This window comes from Macaca thibetana, chromosome 1 (genome assembly GCF_024542745.1).
Source record: "Macaca thibetana thibetana isolate TM-01 chromosome 1, ASM2454274v1, whole genome shotgun sequence".
NCBI lineage: Eukaryota > Metazoa > Chordata > Mammalia > Primates > Cercopithecidae > Macaca > Macaca thibetana.
The window spans coordinates 23,363,024-23,383,717 of record NC_065578.1 but is presented as its reverse complement, the minus strand read 5'-3'; the positions used below and the strand labels follow the sequence as shown (position 1 = coordinate 23,383,717).

General features: G+C 45.1%; 1 protein-coding gene across 5 annotated transcripts in view; it reads right to left on the bottom strand.

Annotated features, from left to right (window-relative positions):
* Window positions 1–20,694, bottom strand: part of NIPAL3 (NIPA like domain containing 3) — a 54,973-nt gene that overhangs the window by 8,115 nt on the left and 26,164 nt on the right. For all 5 annotated transcript variants that reach the window (XM_050791874.1, XM_050791843.1, XM_050791845.1 and 2 more), the window contains exons 3-10: window positions 20,457–20,628; window positions 17,491–17,550; window positions 13,122–13,267; window positions 9,552–9,648; window positions 6,802–6,937; window positions 4,110–4,198; window positions 2,541–2,604; window positions 449–543 (exon numbers count right to left, since the gene is read on the bottom strand). In XM_050791874.1, the coding sequence (XP_050647831.1) occupies window positions 449–543; window positions 2,541–2,604; window positions 4,110–4,198; window positions 6,802–6,937; window positions 9,552–9,648; window positions 13,122–13,267; window positions 17,491–17,550; window positions 20,457–20,628 (859 nt within the window). The remainder of the gene's footprint in view (window positions 1–448; window positions 544–2,540; window positions 2,605–4,109; window positions 4,199–6,801; window positions 6,938–9,551; window positions 9,649–13,121; window positions 13,268–17,490; window positions 17,551–20,456; window positions 20,629–20,694) is intronic.

Below are 20,694 nucleotides of genomic sequence, written 5' to 3'. Positions count from 1 at the left end.
TTAGCTCGCTATGAAATTAGGCTTTCCAGAATGATCCACTCCCTTGTGGCATCCAGCGAGTGAGATTATAATATTTTAATTTCATTCCACTCATTTTCCTTCCCTTCTCTGATCATTTCATTCCAACTAGATGAATGGATTTCTCCATTTGCAGGCATGAAGCCTGGGGCTGCAGATCCTAATTATAATGAGTATGAATCAGAATTTTCTTTAAAAGATCCCCAAATAGACACGGAACTGGCAAGATGTGCTCAAAACCAACTGAGGTGCCTCAGCCGTTGCCTACCCTTTTGCACAAGATTAAAAAAAAAGAAGAAAAGAAAAAAGACAGTGAGAGAACAGTCACACGATAAAGGCACAGCACAGCAGTTGGTTGTCTCTTTTTAAACAGGAAGTAGCAGTCATTCTACATGGATGGTCAGCTAGACCCATGGGGCTTTAACCTTACCTGGCATGGCATCCATGGAAATATAGGGCTCAAATGGAATGGCCTTCTTCCTGTTACGCGTGATTAAGAAGACGCCCAGGAATGCGATGAGGCACCTGAGTAATGGAGATAAGACAGGAAGAGAAATAAGGCCAGGAGCAAGGTCAGGGAGGGACACACTTTCAAGCTCAGGTGACGCGAAAGAGGTAAAAAGGCTTGCAGGCTTCGGAGGAAGGCTCACCGCCCAAGGAGCCCTGAGAGGCTGCCAGCCTGGGATCAGCAGGGGCAGATGCAAGTTGAATAACAATAGCTGGAGTGGCCTCACATGCCCTACACTCTCCATGAGCTGTAATCAGAATAAATTAGACTCTCCTGGGCGAGCTTCTCATGGCTCTTCACTTCCATTTAATCAGGATTCTCGGAACCTTGCCTTTTAAAACTTGTTTTTTTTTTTAAATTGAAGTCATTCGTTTCAATCACTACTGAAGTATAGATAGTAAAAATCAACAAAAATTGGAGAGTCCGTGTACTCTTGGTCTCACTCGGCCAGGCAGGTGTATAGCCTTCCAGGTTATTTTTTGTTTTGCTTTGTTTTTTCCCTTTTTCCTATAGCTTACATAAACAAGCATACTTTCTAAACATTAAGGTATCATTTACAAGCAGCAAAATGCACCAACCCTAGATGTCTAGATGAATGGATTTTACTTGTGGAATCATCACCCAGGTCAAGACAGAAAATACTTCCATCCCCCTCAGAAAGTTTTCCTGGGCCCCTTTCCATTTCATGCCAGCCCTTCCCCACTATCCTGACTTCTCTCACCATGGATGAAATTAGTCTGTTCTTTAATTCATGTAAGTTAAATAATACACTATGTACTCTTTTATGTCTGGGTCCTTTCATTTGATAAAATGTTAAGATTCATCTTCTTTTTTTATTTTTTATTTTGATCTCTTTTTGAGATAGAGTCTCACTCTGTTGCCTAGGTTGAAGTCCAGTGGCACGATCTCAGCTCACGCAACCTCCACCTCCCAGGTTCAAGTGATCCTCCTGCCTCAGCCTCCCGAGTAGCTAGGATTACAGGTGCCTGCTACCACACCTGGCTAATTTTTTTCTGTGTCAGCACCTATGGACTGGCCTCAAGTTTTCAAAATGGCAGCATGGCACGCTATTATCTAGATATGGCATAATTTTTTAACACCTGTATTCTACTGCTGAGTATTTCTATTATTTTCTTTCTTTTTTTTTTTTTTTGAGATGGAGTTTCGCTCTGTCGCCCGGGCTGGAGTGCAGTGGCCAGATCTCAGCTCACTGCAAGCTCCGCCTCCCGGGTTTACACCATTCTCCTGCCTCAGCCTCCTGTGTAGCTGGGACTACAGGCGCCCACCACCTCGCCCGGCTAGTTTTTTGTATTTTTTAGTAGAGACGGGGTTTCACCGTGTTAGCCAGGATGGTCTTGATCTCCTGACCTCGTGATCCGCCCGTCTCGGCCTCCCAAAGTGCTGGGATTACAGGCTTGAGCCACCACGCCCGGCCTCTATTATTTTCAATTGTTTGCTTATACAACTAATTTAAAAATTAATAAATAGCCCCATACATGTGTCTTTGCATCCCTGTTGAAGCATTTTTTCCAAGATAAATGATTAGAATGGAATACTGTATCAAAAAGTATGCTTGTTTGGATTTTTGTTGCTGTTGTTAAATTTTCCTCCCACATTAAAGTATGCTAACAGTGTGGTAGTGGGCTGGCCTCCTCATCCTCTTGCCAATGTGGAATACTATTAATCCTGTTAGTTTTTGCAAAAGGATGGTATCTCATGTGGCTTCAATATGCATTTCTTAGATCCGAGGTGAGGTTGAGAGACTTTTCATGTGTCAAAATGTGATATTTGAGAAATGCCAAAGAGATTAGAGTCCAAAAGAGAAGAAAGGGGAAGATAAAGCCCTTAGAGGAAGAAAATACTTACCTCTGGGGAGAAAGCTCCCAAACCCCACAGCTCCTCTGACTCTAAAGGATGGGGCAGCTGTAGCAATAAGAGAGCAATAGAGAGCAGGGCAACCTGCTTGGAATTCTACACACGACATCTTGTGGCTGGCAAGCAGGACAGAACTCACCCCAGTGCAAACATGCAGATGTGCAGCACATCCTCCCCGATGAAGTCCAGGTAAAATATTGCACCTGCAGCAGCAAGTCATAGAAAATACCGCTGAGCTGTTTTCAAGTCACCCATTTGCAAATCTGTCTAGGATTTGGCTAAGCTCTCTTCCCTTTAGGAAACCAAAACGATCAAAACTTATTATGACCGTGCCTTACAAGAAGAATGGAATAAAAGCCATTTAGGGGATCAGGTTGTCAACTTTTTTCCACCTTAGGCCCCTCTGATCTCCATGTTTCTTAACTTATATTGGGAGATAATATTAGATTCACAAAAATGGTGTAGAGTCCCCATGCACTCTTCCTCCAGCTTTCCCCAGTCATGTCTTCCATAACCACAGTGCATAATCAAAGCAGGAAAACAACAATCAACACTTACTAACTAAACCACAGACCCTATTTACCAGTTTGTGCCTGCAATCGTCTCCCCTCCATCTTTCTTAAGATGGATAAACAAGGCTTTGTGCTTATGTTGTTAGAGCTTTCTAACCTCGTATGGCCAGTAGATGCCAAGTCTGTGGGTCTACTCCTGTGGTATGGGCGTGGGGTGGGCCTACTGCCTCTGCCCTGAGCCAGCCTTTGTCTGGAATCATCTCACCCACACAGGCCTCCAGCTGTATTCCTGAGCTCCTGACTCCCTGCCTTGACTTGTGTTCTCACTCAACCATGGTGTTTGTGATTCCTTTCAACCTTGACTGGACTTCACGCTTCTTGACCAAGCTTCTTGACCATGACTTAGCTTATGGCTTCTGGCTGCTCTGGGTCAATGCCTCATGGCCCCTGAGGCTGCTCACAGCATGAGCCCTGGAAGCTGTGTGCCTTGTGTGTTCCTCCTGTGTAGACAGGAACGGCGGCACCACTTGTCTTAAGTGCTGCGCAGAGCATAGGGCTTTACAGCCAGGCTTTCATCAAAGGAAAGCACTTAGTTCTTACTGGATTTTTTACTCTGAAGATTTTAGTTACCTATCGTGCCATTTAAACAAACAAACAGCTTTATATGATTGCAGCCTCTAAGGCCACTACAGAAAGAAAATGAAAAAAAAATTAGAGGTGAAATAGAGGAAAAGGGGGCTGTAATGCTAATGATCACTTATTGAGCATCGACGATGTTGCAGTGCTATACATATTCATGATCTCTAAAATTATATAGAAGAGATGTGTGGTCACTTAGCCAGTGGGGGGTTGTGGAGTTAGAAGATAGCAAAACTTGTGAAAGTACACACAGTATGACATAGGGCACATTTGGATCATTCCTATTACAATTCTCGGAGGTAAGTGTTATCACTCCCATTTTATGAATGTGGAGCTGAGGCTCAGAGAGGTTAAGTGATGTTTGCAGAGCTGATGTGTGTCTGTGCAGGTGTGGATACAAACCTGGATCTCTCTGTCTGGAAATCCTGCACATTCTCCATGAACCCATACATCACTCTATGGGAAGAATGAGTCAGCGGAATCAGCCTCTCTCCACCCTGGGATAATACCCTGCTGCTAAAGTAGAAGCCAGATATCTAGCAACGGACCACCCTTACCTGCTGTGATAGCAATGGTTGTGGACAGAATGTAGCCCACACTGGCAATCAAAGAGGAGTCGTACATCTGTGAGGCTTGACTCAAAAACCTTCAAAACAAAAGCACTCCAGTCAGTGGGCTGTGGAGATGTTGGAAAGGCTAAGAGCTGACAACTGTAGAGTTTGGTTTGAAATATGAAGATGATACATTTAGGAACGTTCCTTGGGTTTCTAAAAATGCCACCCTCATGTTACAGGGCACCGTGTATCCCTGGTCTGGGGTCCATGCTTGATTCCCACTCTTCCCCTAGACACACAGCTAAGGCCCATCCCCATTTCCCAACTGAGCCATGCCATCATGGTCTCACACCTTTGGCCGCATGGTTCCTGTCACCTGAAATGCCCTTCTCCTCACCCCCCTGTATCCCCACCCCACTAAAAAGAGCCATTCCTGCATCTCTTATACCCCTGCCCCCAGAAACTCTTACAGCTCTAATCACGTTCTGCCTAGTGTTATAATTATTCTTTTCAACAAAATTTCTTTTTAATTTGAAAATGTGATCACTGCAATAAATATAGGAAAAAGAGAAAATTAGGGTCCTTCCTAATCATTCCATCTATGATAAAAAATACCCCAATTTTGGAAGATATTCTTTGCCCTTTCTCTGCATAGTTGCTTACACCATGCTCACCACTCAATTGCTTTTATTTTTTTACTTCGCTTTGTGGCCTGGGCTGGAGCGCAGTGGCACAGTGATAGCTCACCACAGCCTCTCACTACTGAGCTCAAATGCTCCTCCTGCCTCAGCCTCCTGAGTAGCTGGGATTACAGGTGTGAGCCACTGCATGCAGCTTGGCTGTACTAGTTTTTTCACTGACTGTCCCCCAGCCAGGGCTGTGAATGCCTGAGGGCAGTGAGTGACTACCCTCACCGTCCCTGGGTGCTGAGCACCCTCAGTGGGCTGCACTGGTTAGTGAATGAGTAGCTCCTTAGGAGTGGGCGGGGGCATCTGAGCCATGTTTGTGACACCTGGAGTGCTCAGCGCAGGGCCTTGGACTGGCAGGGGCTCCCTGGTGTTGACTGCAATTGTTGTAGTGGGACCAAAAATAATAATAACCAAAATAACAATAGCAAGGCCAATAATCATAGAAGCAGCTCATATTTACTGGGCATTTCCCTAGAGACATTCTCCGTTCTCCTAAGAGCTTCATGTGATTCTCTTAAGTACGGACTGTTGTTCTCATTAGCAGGTGAAGAATCTGAGTCTTGGAGAAGCTGAGTAGGCAGCAGCAGAGCAGAGCGGTGAGGGCATGGGCTGGGGAGCCAGACACCTGGGTTCAGATCTCAGCTCTGCCACTTCCTAGCCTCTTACCCTCTGCCTCAGTTCCTCATATGCAAAGTGGGGATAATATCCTCTATGTCAAAGGAGTGTTCTAAGGACCAAATGAGCTGGTTCCATAAAGCACTGAGAAAAGAGCTGGGCTCACACCAAACACCGGGCCAGCAGCAGCTGCTCCTATGGTCCCTGGAGGCCATGTAGCTGGTGGACCTTGAGTCTGAGCCTGAGCTTTCCAGGCTGAATCAGCCTCCTGTGCTGGTGAGTCCTGTGTACCTACACAGGTTTTGTCACCTACAACATTCCTAGAGCCTCTCCTCTTCCCAGGCCCTCTGTTGGGCTCCAGGACTCAAACGCAAACAAGACACAGGCCCTGTCCTCAGGCTGCTGCCTTTTATTTAACTTCATGCTTAGGAAGAGGAGGGGGTACTTTGCCTTCCACTCAGGAAGATTTGGAGGTGATATATTGAAGGCAAGAAATGACAACTTTTCTTTCCAACCCAGAAGACAAGCAGGTGCGTCCTAAGGATGGCCATGCTTCCGAGGCCCCTGAGATGATCACCTGCCCCAGAGAAGATGGGAAGTAAGTCTGCTCCAACCACAAATTTCTCACATTCTGGCCAGGCGTGGTGGCTCATGCCTGTAATCCCAGTACTTTGGGAGGCCAAGATGGGCAGATCACTTGAGGTTAGGAGTTTGAGACTAGCCTGGCCCACAATGTGAAATCCCATCTCTACTAAAAATATAAAAATTAGCCGGGTGTGGTGGCACACACCTGTAGTCCCAGCTACTTGGGAGGCTGAGGCAGGAGACTCACTTGAACCCCAGAAGCGGAGGTTACAGTGAGCCGAGATGGCACCACTGCACTCCAGCCTGGGCAACAGAATGAGCCTCCATCTCAAAACAAAACAAAACAAAACAAATCTCACATTCTGAGGCAGCAGGGAAAAACCCATCCACTGCTGGCTTCATATTTCTTTTTTTATTTTTTAATTCTTGTGCCTCAGCTTCCTGAGTAGCTAGGACTACAGGCATGTGCCACCATGCCCAGCTAATTTTTTTTTTTTTTTGTATTTTTAATAAAGACAGGATTTTACCATGTTGGCCAGGCTACTCTCAAACTCCTGGCCTCAAGTGACCCACACACCTCAGCCTCCCAAAGAGCTGGGATTACAGGCGTGGGTCACTGTGCTTCATCTTTTGAGTGACCCTCCAGGTGACAACTCAGCAAATTAGTAGCTCCTCTCTCCACGCTGGATGCCAGGCCCTGTGGCATGTTCGGCCCTCCTTGTAGCTTCACGGCATACGTCATCAGGCCCCCAAAAGAGAAGCAGCCTGAATGGTGGGGCCCAGCAGGAAAAGGATTTGTAACTCACGCAGCCTGATAGACGGCGGTTGCCACCATGCACACGAACATCACGTAGAAGATGGGGTAGTCAAGCTGCAGGTTCCCTTGAATGGACAAGACAAGCATCCCGGCCACAGCCTTGACTGTCACCACCGTCATGGAACCTGCAGATGGGAGACAAGGGCGAGTGGGGAGCCTCAGGGAAATGCAGAGAGTTACGTCCGGAAAGCCAGTCTATAACCCCAAAGGACTTGGGGAGACAGAGGGGAGGGAACAGGAACAGAGTCAAACCGGTAGTTTGCATGGTGACAAACACCGTTTGCACTGGGTCTCGTGTGCACCTCTCCCGTGGACTCCCATGCTCTGTGCTGACTACACCCTAAAGGAGGGAGGAAAGCCAAACTCCTGAAGGGAATCCTAGATGTCACTTCTAAACTGCCAAGCATGGGCAGTAAGTTCAGTTCTCTGAGGCTCAAAGTGCCCAGCACTGTGGCCAAAAGGATCCCTGAGTGGATCAATGAAATCACGAGTCTCATAGCAACCACAGGAAAAAACATGTGCTGTGTAAACAGCTTAGGAGTTGTTGGGTTTTTTAGTGCTCAGTCACTTGTATTTTTTTGTTGTTGTTGTATTTTTTTTTTCCTTTTTGTGGAGAACAAGGTCTCGCGATATTGCCTAGGCAGGTCTTGAACTCCTGGACTCAAGCTATCCTCCCACCTCTTGTCTCCCTAAGAGCTGGGATTGCAGGCGTGAGCCACTGCACCCGGCTGGTCACTTGTATTTTTAAAAACATTTCTCCAGTGTTTTGGAAGGCACACCCCTGTGCACATGTGCAAACATTTCCAATATGTGTGTACTTATTTTCAAATTAAAGTCATGTGACCCTGTACTTAAATGGTATGCACGTTATAAAATTTGTACAGGAATATAAATTAAAAGGCAGAGAAAAAATGATTGAAGTTCTAATATTCTCTCTGTGTACCCAGCGGAGCATCCTGCTCACCTCCCTGTGGAGACCCTCGCTCTACCCTACTGTTCAGAAATGGCCTCTAACTACAGACCATCAGACTGCCCTGCCAAACAGGAGTTAGAGACAGCCCCCAAGAGTGGTCCAAGTGAAGTCCTGGTCCCAGCTGCTCTGCTTTGCTTTCCTGTTCTTCAGCTTTGGTTTATTTCGCTTTCTCCTGCCAATACCCACCCCCGCCCACAGTGTCTCTCGGGCTCCTCACCCATTAGGCTACAGTTTCCAAACACTGGCAGCCACTTAAGCACTTGTCATCAGGGAGTCCTCCTTAGTGAGAAGGGGATTGGCCAATGGCCTCAGAACCTTCTGGCCTTCCTACGTAAGAGGAGAGGATGTTTTAGGGCCGTGATCCTTCCCATCCACTTTGAAAACAAAGTCATTGAGGAATGAAGGACTGATTCATGCTATGACGTGGGTGAACCTCAGAATCATCATGCTCAGTGAAAGAAGCCAGTCACAACAGGCCACAAAGCATATGACTTTATTTATGAAGGAGTTCAAAAAGGCAAATCTACAGGGACAGAAGGTAGCTTAGTGGTTGCCTGGGGCTGGGAAAAAGGGAACAGGGAGTGATTGCTAATAGGCACAGGATTTCTTTTTGGGGTGACAAAATGTTTTAAAATTAGATTAGGATGATGGCTTCACAACTCTATGAAATACTAAAAACCACTGAATTGTAAACTTTAAACAGGTGAACTTTATGGTATGTAAATTATATCTCAATAGAGCTGTTAAAAAATTAATTAATGAAACCCTGTCTTCAGTGACAGATATCTATTTGGCTGATGGCTTGTGGCCGTGGTAGGGTGCACAGTAGGAAGGTTGGAAGAAAAATGTACATGCACATATTAGGCACCTGTGCACATCTCATTTAACCCCTACTCCCTTCTGTGACTTGGATGTTCTCATACCCCTCTTTAGAGAAGCGGACGGTGGGGCTTAAGGAGCGAGGGTCACTAGCCTGAGGCCTGAGACACAAGACCAGCGCGGCAGCAGGCTCCACCAGCCCTGACACCAGCCTGCTCCTCCACCTCTGTCCGCTTCTCCTTCTCGGAAGGATGGATTCCCCACAGCTCTATTTAGCTATAAAATTATACACAGTTCTAGCCAGGCACAGTGGCTCATGCCTGTAATTCTGGCACTTTGGGAGGCTGAAGCAGGGGGATCACTTGAGGCCAGGAGGTCAAAGCTACTGTGAGCTATGATTGTACCACTGCACTCCAGCCTGGGTGACAGAGTGAGACTGTCTCAAAAAAAAAAAAGAAAAAAAAGGAAAAATTAAATATGCAGTTCCAGCCTCAAGGTGATTCAGGAGCTATCTCTTCCACAGCACCCATCTTTGAATCTAGAATGAATTCCTAAGCTCTGGTAGGTTTTGCATGGATCTTTTCAGGGCCCAATCACTGGGGCGTGTTCTACTTCTGCCATCTCTGAAACAACGTAACTCACCTCATCCTCACTCTGCTTAGTTCTTCCTCATTGGAATTGTTATTGCCCAAACTTACATAACCTATGAATTTGGCTAGGTGTTTACTGCTATTTTCTCCCTTTAGATTGGAGGCTCCTGGAGGACAGGAGTTTGTCTCCAGTCAGCAGGGACTCAGCTCCCCAGAGCCATTGATGGAGACAGAACAACCTGAGCCAGTCTCAAGCAGCTTCTGTGTCCAGGGGCCAAAGCTCTGCAAACAAAACCCATATCTCCATTTGGTGCTTCTTGGTGGTGGCAAAACTCAATCATCTAAATGCCAACTTACCGAGTAACGCCACCAAGAGAAGAATCACGACAATGCTGTTGGCGTTCTTCTCCTTGTAGAAGTAGAGCAGCAAGCAGAACAGAATGATCTCCACCAGCTGTGGAAGGCAGCGAGCAGGGGGTCAGTGGGGACCACAGAGGTAGGCGAGACCGGGAGACCCTGGTGGGCTGGGCCATCATCAGAGTTACAGGGTTGAAAGGGAATGACTGAGCTATGAGTCAGCATTTCCCAAACTACTGTTAGACATTCAGTGGAAAAGGGAAACACAGAGTGAATCTCTCTAATCCCTGGCTAGTACTGAGAAGGAATTCCCCGTTGTCCTGAGGCTGAAGCTTTGAGGGTGAGGTGCTGCCCTCATGTCCACTCTTTCTTGGAGGGCCAAGATTCATCAGGCTGAGAAGGTTTCTTCCCACTCCACTGCTCCATGGGTATCCCCATTAAAACAATGGGTCAGTCCAAGAGGGAGACACTTGTTCACCAAGCTCTTTGGTCAAGAATAAGAAGTCAGGTGCGGTGGCTCACTCCTGTAATCCTAGCACTTTGGGAGGCTGAGGCGGGCGGGTCACCTGAAGTCAGGAGTTTGAGACCAGCCTGGCCAACATGGTGAAACCTGGTCTCTACTAAAAATAGAAAAAACAAATTAGCTGGGCGTGGTGGCATTTGCCTGTAATCCCAGCTACCCAGGAGGCTGAGGCAGGAGAATTGCTGAGATCGTGCCACTGCATGCCAGCCTGGGAGACAAAGCGAGGCTCCATCTCAAAGAAAAAAAGAATATGAGTATATACTCCCTGTGCCCCCAGCCAAGCTTCCAGTGTGAGGTTTAACAGAATAGAATGAGGAAGGCATGTGGAGTCAGGGAGACCTGGGTTTGACCTTGGATCTGCCTCTAAACTAGTTGTGTGACCTTGGGTAAGTCACTTAACTTCTCTAAACCTTAGTTAACCCTGTGGGAAATAGAGATAAGAATTCTTTTTAAGGAGTCCATAATCACAGCTTACACTAAATGACGTCTCCTTGTATGCCAGGTAGTATTCTAAGCATTTTATCTACCTTAATCTCATGAAATCAGCACAAGAACTCTAGGAAGCAGGTACTACCACGAGCCCGTGCATGACACAGAGAAATTTAAACCTGGACAGTCTGGCTCCCAGGCCCATGCACTTTCCTGCTAGACTACACTGTCTGGAGATGGGCGGCCCAGTGCCTGCTGTTTAGAAGTGCTCTATCAGTAGAAACTTACCATTAGACGACGGCAAGTCCGAGTTTGAGAAGCTCCCCCTCCTCGCGTCGACAACTTGTCCTTGCCACCCCTTAAGAGCCCAGATATTTGCTAACACTTTCCCAAGAAGTTGAGCCAGCCCTAGCACCCAGTGCAACGAAAGCAGAAAACTTTGACAACAGCCTAGTCGCATTTGCCTACCCCAAACCCCTTATCAAAGCTGATTTAGTATAAAAAACAACACAGAAACATTAATGGGCATTTTGAAACATTTAAAACATTCCTTCTAATTAGAGACCACTAAAACACAGCTGCTTTCATTTCCCTCTGTTTCTTCTTTGTCTTTGTTCCAGGGAATCCATATTTTATCGAGTTGTCATTATAGTCAATGCGCAATTTTGGACTGGGCTGTTTTTAGTTACCATAAACAATCTTCATGTTGTGTGAAGTTGTCATAATTATCTTTAATTGCTGCAGAACACTTCATCAAGTGGATGTGCTGCCAGTCATTAACATTCCCAACCACTGTGCCTGCATTTGAGGGGCCCCAATCGTTCAGCCATTCTCCATGATGCTTTTTTTCTTTTTCTTTTTTTTTTGAGACGCGGTCTCACTGTGTCACTCAGGCTGGAGTGCAGTACTGTGATCATGGCTCACTGCAGCTTTGACCTCCAGGGCTCCAGCTATCCTCCCACCTTAACCTCCTTAGTAGCTGGTACTACAGGCACGCGCCAACACACCCAGCTAATTTTTAATTTTTCCTAATAGAGATGGGGTTTTGCCACATTGTCCACACTGGTCATTGTCCACACTTGAACACTGTCCAAGTTCCTAGGCTCAAGCAATTCTCCTGCCTCGGCCTCCCAAAGTGCTGGGATTACAGGCGTGAGCCACCACACGTGGCCCATTCTCCATGATTCTAAAATGAACGCGGGAATAGCACTGGATATTATATCATGAGATGGCTGTGCCTCCCAACAGTCCATGAGTTCTGTGGGCATGTCTCATTTATTTTTTATAACCATAGTGTCGAGCACACAGCAGACACTCAATAAATATTGACTGAATTTGGTTTGGCCAAATCTCTCCAGCTGGCAGCACTGCCTCCTGGTCATGATGAAGTAAGACAACAGAGTCATTCACTGAGCACCTACCACGTTCTGGGTGACTTAAATGCTACTTCCTGGATCTCCCAATAGCAATTCTAAGTCCAGAGATTCTTGCCATTTTACAGAGAGGGAAACAGAGAAGGAAAGCGACTTGGCTAAGGCCACACAGCACTTAGAGGATTGAAGCCCAAGACTTCCTGAGTGAAAGGCCTGTTCTGGGGTAAAGCTTTGCCCAAGGAGGCGGTCTTTTGCTCTGTCACCAACTACATGCTGGGGCTGGCTGCCAGTTGGGAAATGACACAGCCCCCATTTCAGGGGAAGTGATCCTCTGCCTTGTGGATAAACTGAGAAAAAAGGATGTTCCAGGGCCTCTAGACTCAGAGGAAAACAGTGAACACCTTTGTTGGCAGGCCACGGGGAAGGAAGATGGCACCTGAGGCCAGGCGGGCCCAGCCTTCAAATCCAACTCTGCTTTTATGGACTCTGAGCAGGTCAGCTAACCTCTTAGAGCCCTGGTTTTCTCATGCATAAAATAGGAAGAACATTTACTTTATAGGGTTAAGAGAATCTGAGATGATATATAAAAATGTATTTAGCACAGCGCAGGGCATGGAACAAGAACGTACCAATAGCTTTATCAAATACTTTAGATGTTTTCCTTAATCAGTTGATTTATAGACTTAAAATGGGATAGAACTGGGGCAGAGGACTGAGCTCTGGCAGAGGGGTTAGGAGACAAAGTTTCCCGTGTCTCCTGGGCTCCTACCAGCAGTGTGATACTGGGAAAAAAAATAAAATAACATTCTTAAATTGTTGACAGTTTTAACTTTTTCTTCCCCTTACCATCAAAGTTTGAAATGGTTACTGTAGACATTTTGGATAATTCAGAAAGATGAAGAGGAAATAAGAACTGAGTCATAACATTATCTCCCAGAGCCAACCACTGATGGAATTTGCTTTCCCATCCAGGCCTTCATAGATCTATTACATGACCATATCTATACCCACCTCTAAAAAACAAAACTGGCATCAGACTATATAATGGTTTTGATACTACTCAGGACATAAATACAACAAGCATTTCACCATGAACTGCATACTCTCCAGAAGCACGGTCTTTCATGCTGGTACAATGTGCCACAATTCACGGGACGCCCTATTGCTGGGTATTCATGTTTCTGGTTTCTAGGACTTGATCTCCCTCCTGCCATCTCAGGGGGAAGGACTGGAGGCTTCTCTTACCATGTACAAAAGGAAAGGCCAGCTCACGAGGTGCTTGGTGACATTCTCGCCCGTCATCTTCTCGTGACTGTTGGGTGCAAATGTCACCAGCAGGTAGGTACCCACGACAGCCAAACCGCAGCCAACAAAGGACAAGACGTAGCGCCCTGCGGGGAAGAGAGGCTGTCACGGACTCATTGTAACAACAAGCCCGAGATACAGTACACATTCTCAGCCACGAAAAAACAGGCTTCTCCTGCAACATACCATGACCTGATATTGTTTGTATTTTTGGTTTTTCTTTACTTTAAAAAATAAATGATCTTCCTTAATTTTGTTAAAAAAAAAAAAACATTTAATGTAAAAAAAAAAAAAAAAAAACTTTAATGAAGTATAACATGCATACAAAAAGTGCTTGAGGAATTCTCCCAAAGTGAACACACTCATGAAACCAGCTCCCAGATGGAGAAAGAGAACATGAGTCAGATCCTGAAATTTCTCATTTGTGGAACTGATCGCTCGACCCCACCCTCAGGGTAACACTATCTTGACCTGTAACAGCACTGATAGCTTTTCCTGGCTTTGTGCTTTATATGAATGGACCCATACAGTGTGATCTCTTTTGTATGTATCCACTCAACATGTTTCTGAGATCCATCTGTCTTGTGGGGCACGGTGGCGGTTCATTCGTTCTCACTGTGTACGGTGATCCACTGTGTAAATACAACACAATTTATCCATTCTACTGCTGGGGGGCATTTGAGGAGTCTCCAGCCTGGAGTTATAAAAAATTATGTTGCTGTGAACATTCTCGCACACGTCATTTGAGAAACACATGTATGCATTTCTGTTGAGTATAAAATGAGGGGTAGAATTCCTCCATAGGATATGTGGATGTTCAATTTGGTAGTTAGTGTCAAATGTTTTTCCCAAGTGGTTGTCACAATTTACACTCCCACCAGTAGAGCAAGAGAGTTCTAGTTACATTCTTGTCAACACTTACATTTTGTCTTCTTCATTTTAGCCATGATAGTATTGCACTGTGATTTTAATGCACATTTTATAGGTAACATTTTAAAACTAAAATCACTTTATGGGCAAATAAACCAAAAAAACAAATAAAACAAAACATAAAGGCCAACCTTCAGAGTTCAACATGTACCTTTTAAAAATTACCTCATCCTTTCCCAACTGGTTATGTAACCTAATGTCAAGGGAACTATATAATAACTATATAACTACTATCAATATTCTACTCCACAGACCTGTCAGAGACTGTTAGTGGTCCAGGTGGCATGGCTCTTGTCTCTTCCCTGGAGTCTTGTCACACTCCTATTGAACTCTGTAAGGTTGGTGAAAAGCCTCCAAGGTCCAGCCCAGCCCCAGGCAGCCAAAAAACAGCTGACAGTTCTAAGCCACACTTATGGTGACCACAGGCCTCTGGACTTTTCTGGGATAGAACTAACTTTGCCTATTTCATCCCACTGTCTAGAGAAAATGTGATTCTATGTTAAACGTCTTTTATCTTTATTCTTAGTACTAGGCCTCGTAAATGTAGGAGGTGTTCAAAAAACGGTTGTTCAATGGTTCAATGAATGAATAAGCCACAGTTAAGCTCAACAAAGTAAGTCTGTTATCTAAAGTTTTCTTCGGGCAGGGATGGGTCTTACTCATCTCTACACCTGCAGTGTCCAACACAGGTCTAGCACTGAGTGAATGTTTGCTGAATGTAATGGAACTCCAGGTAAGACAGCCATGTTCAGCTGTGCAGGTTGCTTACTGCACAAGGGCACCTGGCTGAATGGGTGAGATGGGCTGAAATCCAGCCCATGCTCTGCTCATCAAGGCTTGTGCCTACAAAACTACGAATACCCAGAGGGGCCTTCTTTTTCCAAGTCACATAGCGTACTGCTTGCACTAGCATGGCTCTCATCCTAGGACTACCTAGAGTATTCCCAAAGGGATGCAAACTTCTATACTGGTCTTAGAACCAGCGCTAACCCCCCGCCCCATCATTAAGACTACTGAAATTCAGTCTGTCGTTTGGTCTTCTTGGCAGTAGCTCCAAAGTCTCTACTTTTTTCTTTTGGCAAAGTTCTGCTTTTTTTTTTTCAGAGTAAAATTCTTTTCTTTTTGGGCCTCTTGGTCCCACCTTGATCTTATTCTATATCAGTGATGCAGAGTGGTCCCCAAACCTGGCTGTATATCCACAACATCTTGGAAATTTTCTCTCCCTGAAGTTCTGTTTTAAAATTTTTCAGACGTACATTAAAGTTCAAAGAGTTGTATAATGAGTACCCATAGTCCCAACAGCTAGATTCTAAATTGACCTTTCATACTTGTTTTCTCACATATCTATCCATCTCTGTATCCATGCATTAATCCATCTTATTTTTGAAGCATTTCAAAGCAACTTGCAGACATCAGTATACACTTCACCCTGGTGAGCTCTGTAAGAATGCCAATGCCCCGGCCCCAGCCCAGAGCTCGGAATCTCTGAGTACAGAGCTTGGGCCACCATCACCTCACTCCTCAATTCCTCAGTATGGCACATAAGGTCTACACATCAGCCAGTCCTCCACGTCTCCCTGATCTCACTCTCACTTTATTCATTACCCTCTGGCTACACAGCCTTACTGAGACTGGACAAACCAAGCTTGTTCCTGCCTCAGATCCTTGCACCTGTGGCTCCCAGTATGTGGAAAACCCTGCCCACAGACCTGGGGATGGAAATCGCCTTAGCATTAACTGGATCTGGGCTTAAAAATCATCTCCTTGTGTAAATTAGTTCAATGATTGTGGAAAACAGTGTGGTGATTCCTCAAAGTCCTAGAGGCAGAAATACCATTTGACCCAGCAATCCCATTACTGGGTATATACCCAAAGGAATATAAATTGTTCTATTATAAAGATACATGTGCACATATGTTCACTGCAGCACATTCACAATAGCAAAGACACAGAATCAACCTAAATGCCTATCAATGACAGACTGGATAAAGAAAATATGGTAATATACACCATGGAGTACTATGCAGCCAAAAAAAAAGAACAATATCATATCCTTTGCAGGGACATGGATGGAGCTGGAAGCCATTATTCTCAGCAAACTAATGCAGAATGGAAAACCAAATACTGCGTGTCCTCACTTGTAAGTGGGAGCTGAATGATGAGAACATATGGACACGTGGTCGGGGACCAACACACACTGGGGCCTGTTGGAGGGTGGGGGTTTGGGGGAGGGAGACCATTAGGAAGAATATCTAATGGATGCTGGCCTTAATACCTAGGTGATGGGATGATCTGTGCAGCAAACCACCATGGCACACGTTGCCCTATGTAACAAACCTGCACATCCTGCACATGTGCCCCTGAAATTAAAATAAAAACTGGGGGGAAAATCACCTCCTCAGAGAGTCTGACCCTGATCAGTCTAGAAAAGTGTTCCCATCTCCCCAGGCCCCAAAAGCATTCAATTTTCTCTGAAAAACTCACTATGACCTAAAATTATTTCATTTAGTTACTTGTTTATTGTTATCTCTTCCCTCCCCCAACACACACACACACACATACGACCATAATCTCTGTGGGCAGAAGCCCCATCTATCCTACTGCTGTGTCCCCAGCACCTATAACACAACATGGCACTCAGTAGGTGTTTTGGGGGGAACGCTTCTTCCCAACTCCTTGGGTTTCCATGTGGAGAGACCTCCATTAAAGTGACACTTCTGCCTCTTGCCCCGTTGGTCTACATTTCTCAACTTGGATGGAGCTAATCTACTTAAAAATTAAACACTGGGGCTTTGATCTTTTTTCTTCCTTCTCTGGCCCAAACTATGTGAAGCAATAATTCTTGCTAAGTGTCTCCACTCTGTAAACCCAAGTGTTTCTTGGGGGGACCCACCCAAGGTCTGACTGGGAGCTGGAGGGTCCTGTGGGGAGAGTGCAAGGACATTCCCTTGGCTGCTCACCTAAGCAGCTGCATGCTTTAATCTAGCTCACCTAAAATGCCCTAATCTAGCTTATATTAGGAGTAAAGCATGACTTCTGATCGCCTGTGTTTGACTCCCATTGCTTTAGAACTTGGTCAGGGAGACAGGGTTTCTTTTATTGGGCCTCTTAAAACCCCAATAATAGATGCTGAAAATTGATCCAATGGGGTGGATAAAAGTCCATTTTCAAAAGCTTCACCGATGATTCTGATGTGTTTCCAGGCTTGAGAACCCCTGATTAAAAACTCCAGCTTTCAGGAGCCTGTTGAGGGCAGAACATAGAACCACAGAGGACAGCAGAAGGCAGATAATCTCTGAATTAGAGTGAACTGGTTTTACAATTTAAAAAAAAAGCATTCATATAAAATTAAGGACACAGTTCAAATCCCTGAACTTACTCAGAAAGTCTTTCGGTTTCCACTTTTCCTTGATGAATATGATTCCTATGATGGCACTAGCTGAAAAATGAAGCACAATGAAAAGGGAATTGAGGCTGCCGTCAGTGAAAGGGCATCCCTTCGCCCAGGCCCTCTGGGTGGCTCCTTTGCACTGGAACTTGGTACTTCCTAACCTGTCACTCACACTGCCAAGAGCTTGGTTCCTGTGTGATTCCATCTAGGAAAGGGAGGCTCAGAGAGGAGCCTTCCTTCCTGAGGATTTCCTACAAGGCCAGAAGCATTGAGTACCTGCTGTGTGACAGGCGATTTACACAAGTTATTTCTGGCATGTTCACCCTTGGGGGTGGGTACTCTCATTATTCCTGTTTGACAAATGGGGACACTGAAGCTGAGAGAGGTAAAGGGCCCACTCAAGATCATGAAGGTGGTAGGTGAAGGCAAGACTTGAACCCAGGACTGCAGGAGGCTCTTACTTCTTCTACCGTAACACCCACCTCTGACATTTCCCCGGCTCTTTCCTCTTCCTGGTTCTTCCATGTTCACAGATGTACTCAAACACCCTTGGGACTGCCCAAAAGAATAGGGCTGGCAGTCACTGTGAACAGACCTGGATCACTCACTACCCTAGTTCTGCCTCTTCCGGCTCTGTGTCCTTGGATATGTCACTTCACCTGAGTCTCAGTTCTCTAATCTATGAAATATGGTGTTAGATCCAGCTGGCACCAGCTCATAGAATGTTAAATATTTTGTTAAACATTCAGAAAACCATCCGCAGTTTGAAATCAGCCACAGTAGGAGTAATAATGTCTATACCATATAAACTGGCAAGTGCTACAAATCAGGTCTTCCTTTTCTCCTTTCCACCTTTCCATCCCTTTTCTCCATCTCTCCCTCTCCTCTTCTTTTTCTTCTCCTTTGTCTCTCTGAGAGGTGGTTTACCAGCATACCATTGAAAATTACTTTTCTGAATGATAGGGGTAATTCAATGATATATGTAAGTCATTTGGCACACAGTCAATCTCAATAACTAAGCTAGTATTATTACTAAAAGTACCTGGAGCAGTGATGGTTAAGTCATAGATATCCAATAAGTGATAATCATTATTATTTTTAATATTACTCCTCACTGGATGACTTCAGAAGCTCTAGGGCCCCTTAATTCCCAGTGGCTGATATCTGAAGTTTTATCATTATAACTTGGCCTCTTTAAAAAAATAAAAGAATTTGGTTATTTGAACCTTATTAAAATTCAAAGACTAATATTTAAAGCACCAGTCACTTAGATACTTATTTCTCATTGGGAAAAAGGTTTGGGAGCCCTCTGGAGATACCTGCAGTGGGCAGAGCAGAGTGATAAGGCTACAGGTATGATCACATAGAGGGGCTGGGGAGTAACATAACAGAAACACAGAAAATGGTCCGGAAGTAAGACAATAGGGACAGGCTGAGACTCTGGCAAACTACTTGCCTCAGCTAAAGACATTCAAATTACATTAAAAAAATACTGTGTGGGAAAAAACACATGCCATGTCTGAGGACCTCATTGACTTTGTAAGCTGTCAGTTCACCAACCCTGGTTAGAAAAAACAGGGCCTTATGACAGGATCAGGGAAAGTAAATAGGTTTCTGCTCCTTTGCCAACTCCTGGTGATTGGTAGTGACTGTTGGAAACACTGAGAATTCTGAGGCCCCATCTCTGCTCTCTGGGAGGGAGTGCCATGATTGATTAATGATCTCTGCCTTGAGCACAGGAAGGGAGGGGCACATAGTTACCATGCATCTGCCATCCCTTGTATAGAAGAGAACCTCTTAACTCAAGGAGGAATAAGACCCAAAATATGACTTTCCCCTTTAAGAGCAGAGGAGAGCATCTGGGCAGAGTAGTGCTTGCCAGTAAAATAGAAAGAAATATTTCAAAGCAAGTTCATTGTCCTGGCTGCTATGCATACAAAAAAGCTATTGTTCACTAATCTACTAACATCTTTTCTTTAAGAAGAAATTCTTTTTTTTCTAATTTTGTTTTGCTTGTGTTCTCATGAACATTAAAGCTCCCTTGTCTTTTAGTTGGTTCAAAAGTTCTGATACACTGGTTCAGTGATTATGGAAATCATAGAAAGCCGGCAGATGAGAAAGTTAATGGCCAGGTGCAGTGGCTTACGATTGTAGTACCAGCACTTTGGGAGGAAAGGCAGGCAGATAGTTTGAGCTCAAGAATTTGAGACCAGCCTGGCCTGGCCCCAAACCCTACAAAAGCTTAATTTGTGTTTGTGCAATCAAAGCTCACTGCAGCCTCAAACTCTAGACTTAAGAGATCCTCCTGTTTCTGTTTCCCAAGTAGCTAGGGCCACAGGTGCACACCACCACGCCCAGCTAATTGTTTTTCTTTCTTTCTTTTTTTTTTTTTTTTTGTAGAGATGGGGTCTCTCCATGTTGCCCCAGCTGGTCTCAAACTCCTGGCCTCAAGTGATCCTCACACTTCAGCCTCCCAAGTAGCTGGGATTATAGGTACAAGCCACTGCACCCAGTGACAAACTTAATGTATCTTGACGGTGAAAAGATACAGGGGTTAAGGTTTATCTTCCTTCTTCTTTTAGAAATAAAAAGCAATCCTAATAAACTTTCTGAATCTTAAACAGATCCTGGAGCCACACAGCCCAGTTCATATCCCAGCCCTGTTACTCACTAGTGTCATTTGGGGAAAGTAATTTCATTACCCTGTGCCTTAGTTTCCTCATCTGTTAAATGGGGATAACAACACCACCTTCCTCAACAGGTGGCTGGAAGATTAGCAGAATTAATATCTGTAAGCACTTACAGGGCCTGGTGTGTCTGAAGTCCTTTGTATTAGGTTATTACTATCCAAGCTAAAGCTGGTTTGTTCAATGGACACCTTTGATCCTGGCAGTGGCACTCTGGTCACACAGCTGGAAGCACCCCAGGGGAGGGTGGGGCAGCCCTGGTCTTACCTATCATGGAGACTGCGCTGAGGGGCACGATGAGTGACAGCGGTGCGAAAGCGTAGGAGGCGAACACACCCAGCTCACCCAGAAGCATCAGGAACAGGCCCAGCCACCATGTCTTGGTCTTGAAATAGGCCCGGGGATCCTTGCAGCCTGCCAGGCGGATGTGGCAGTACTTCTAGAAACCCAAGAAATAATGTAATTTGCTCATATGTTTGGGGGAAAAAATGCTATGATGTAGTTA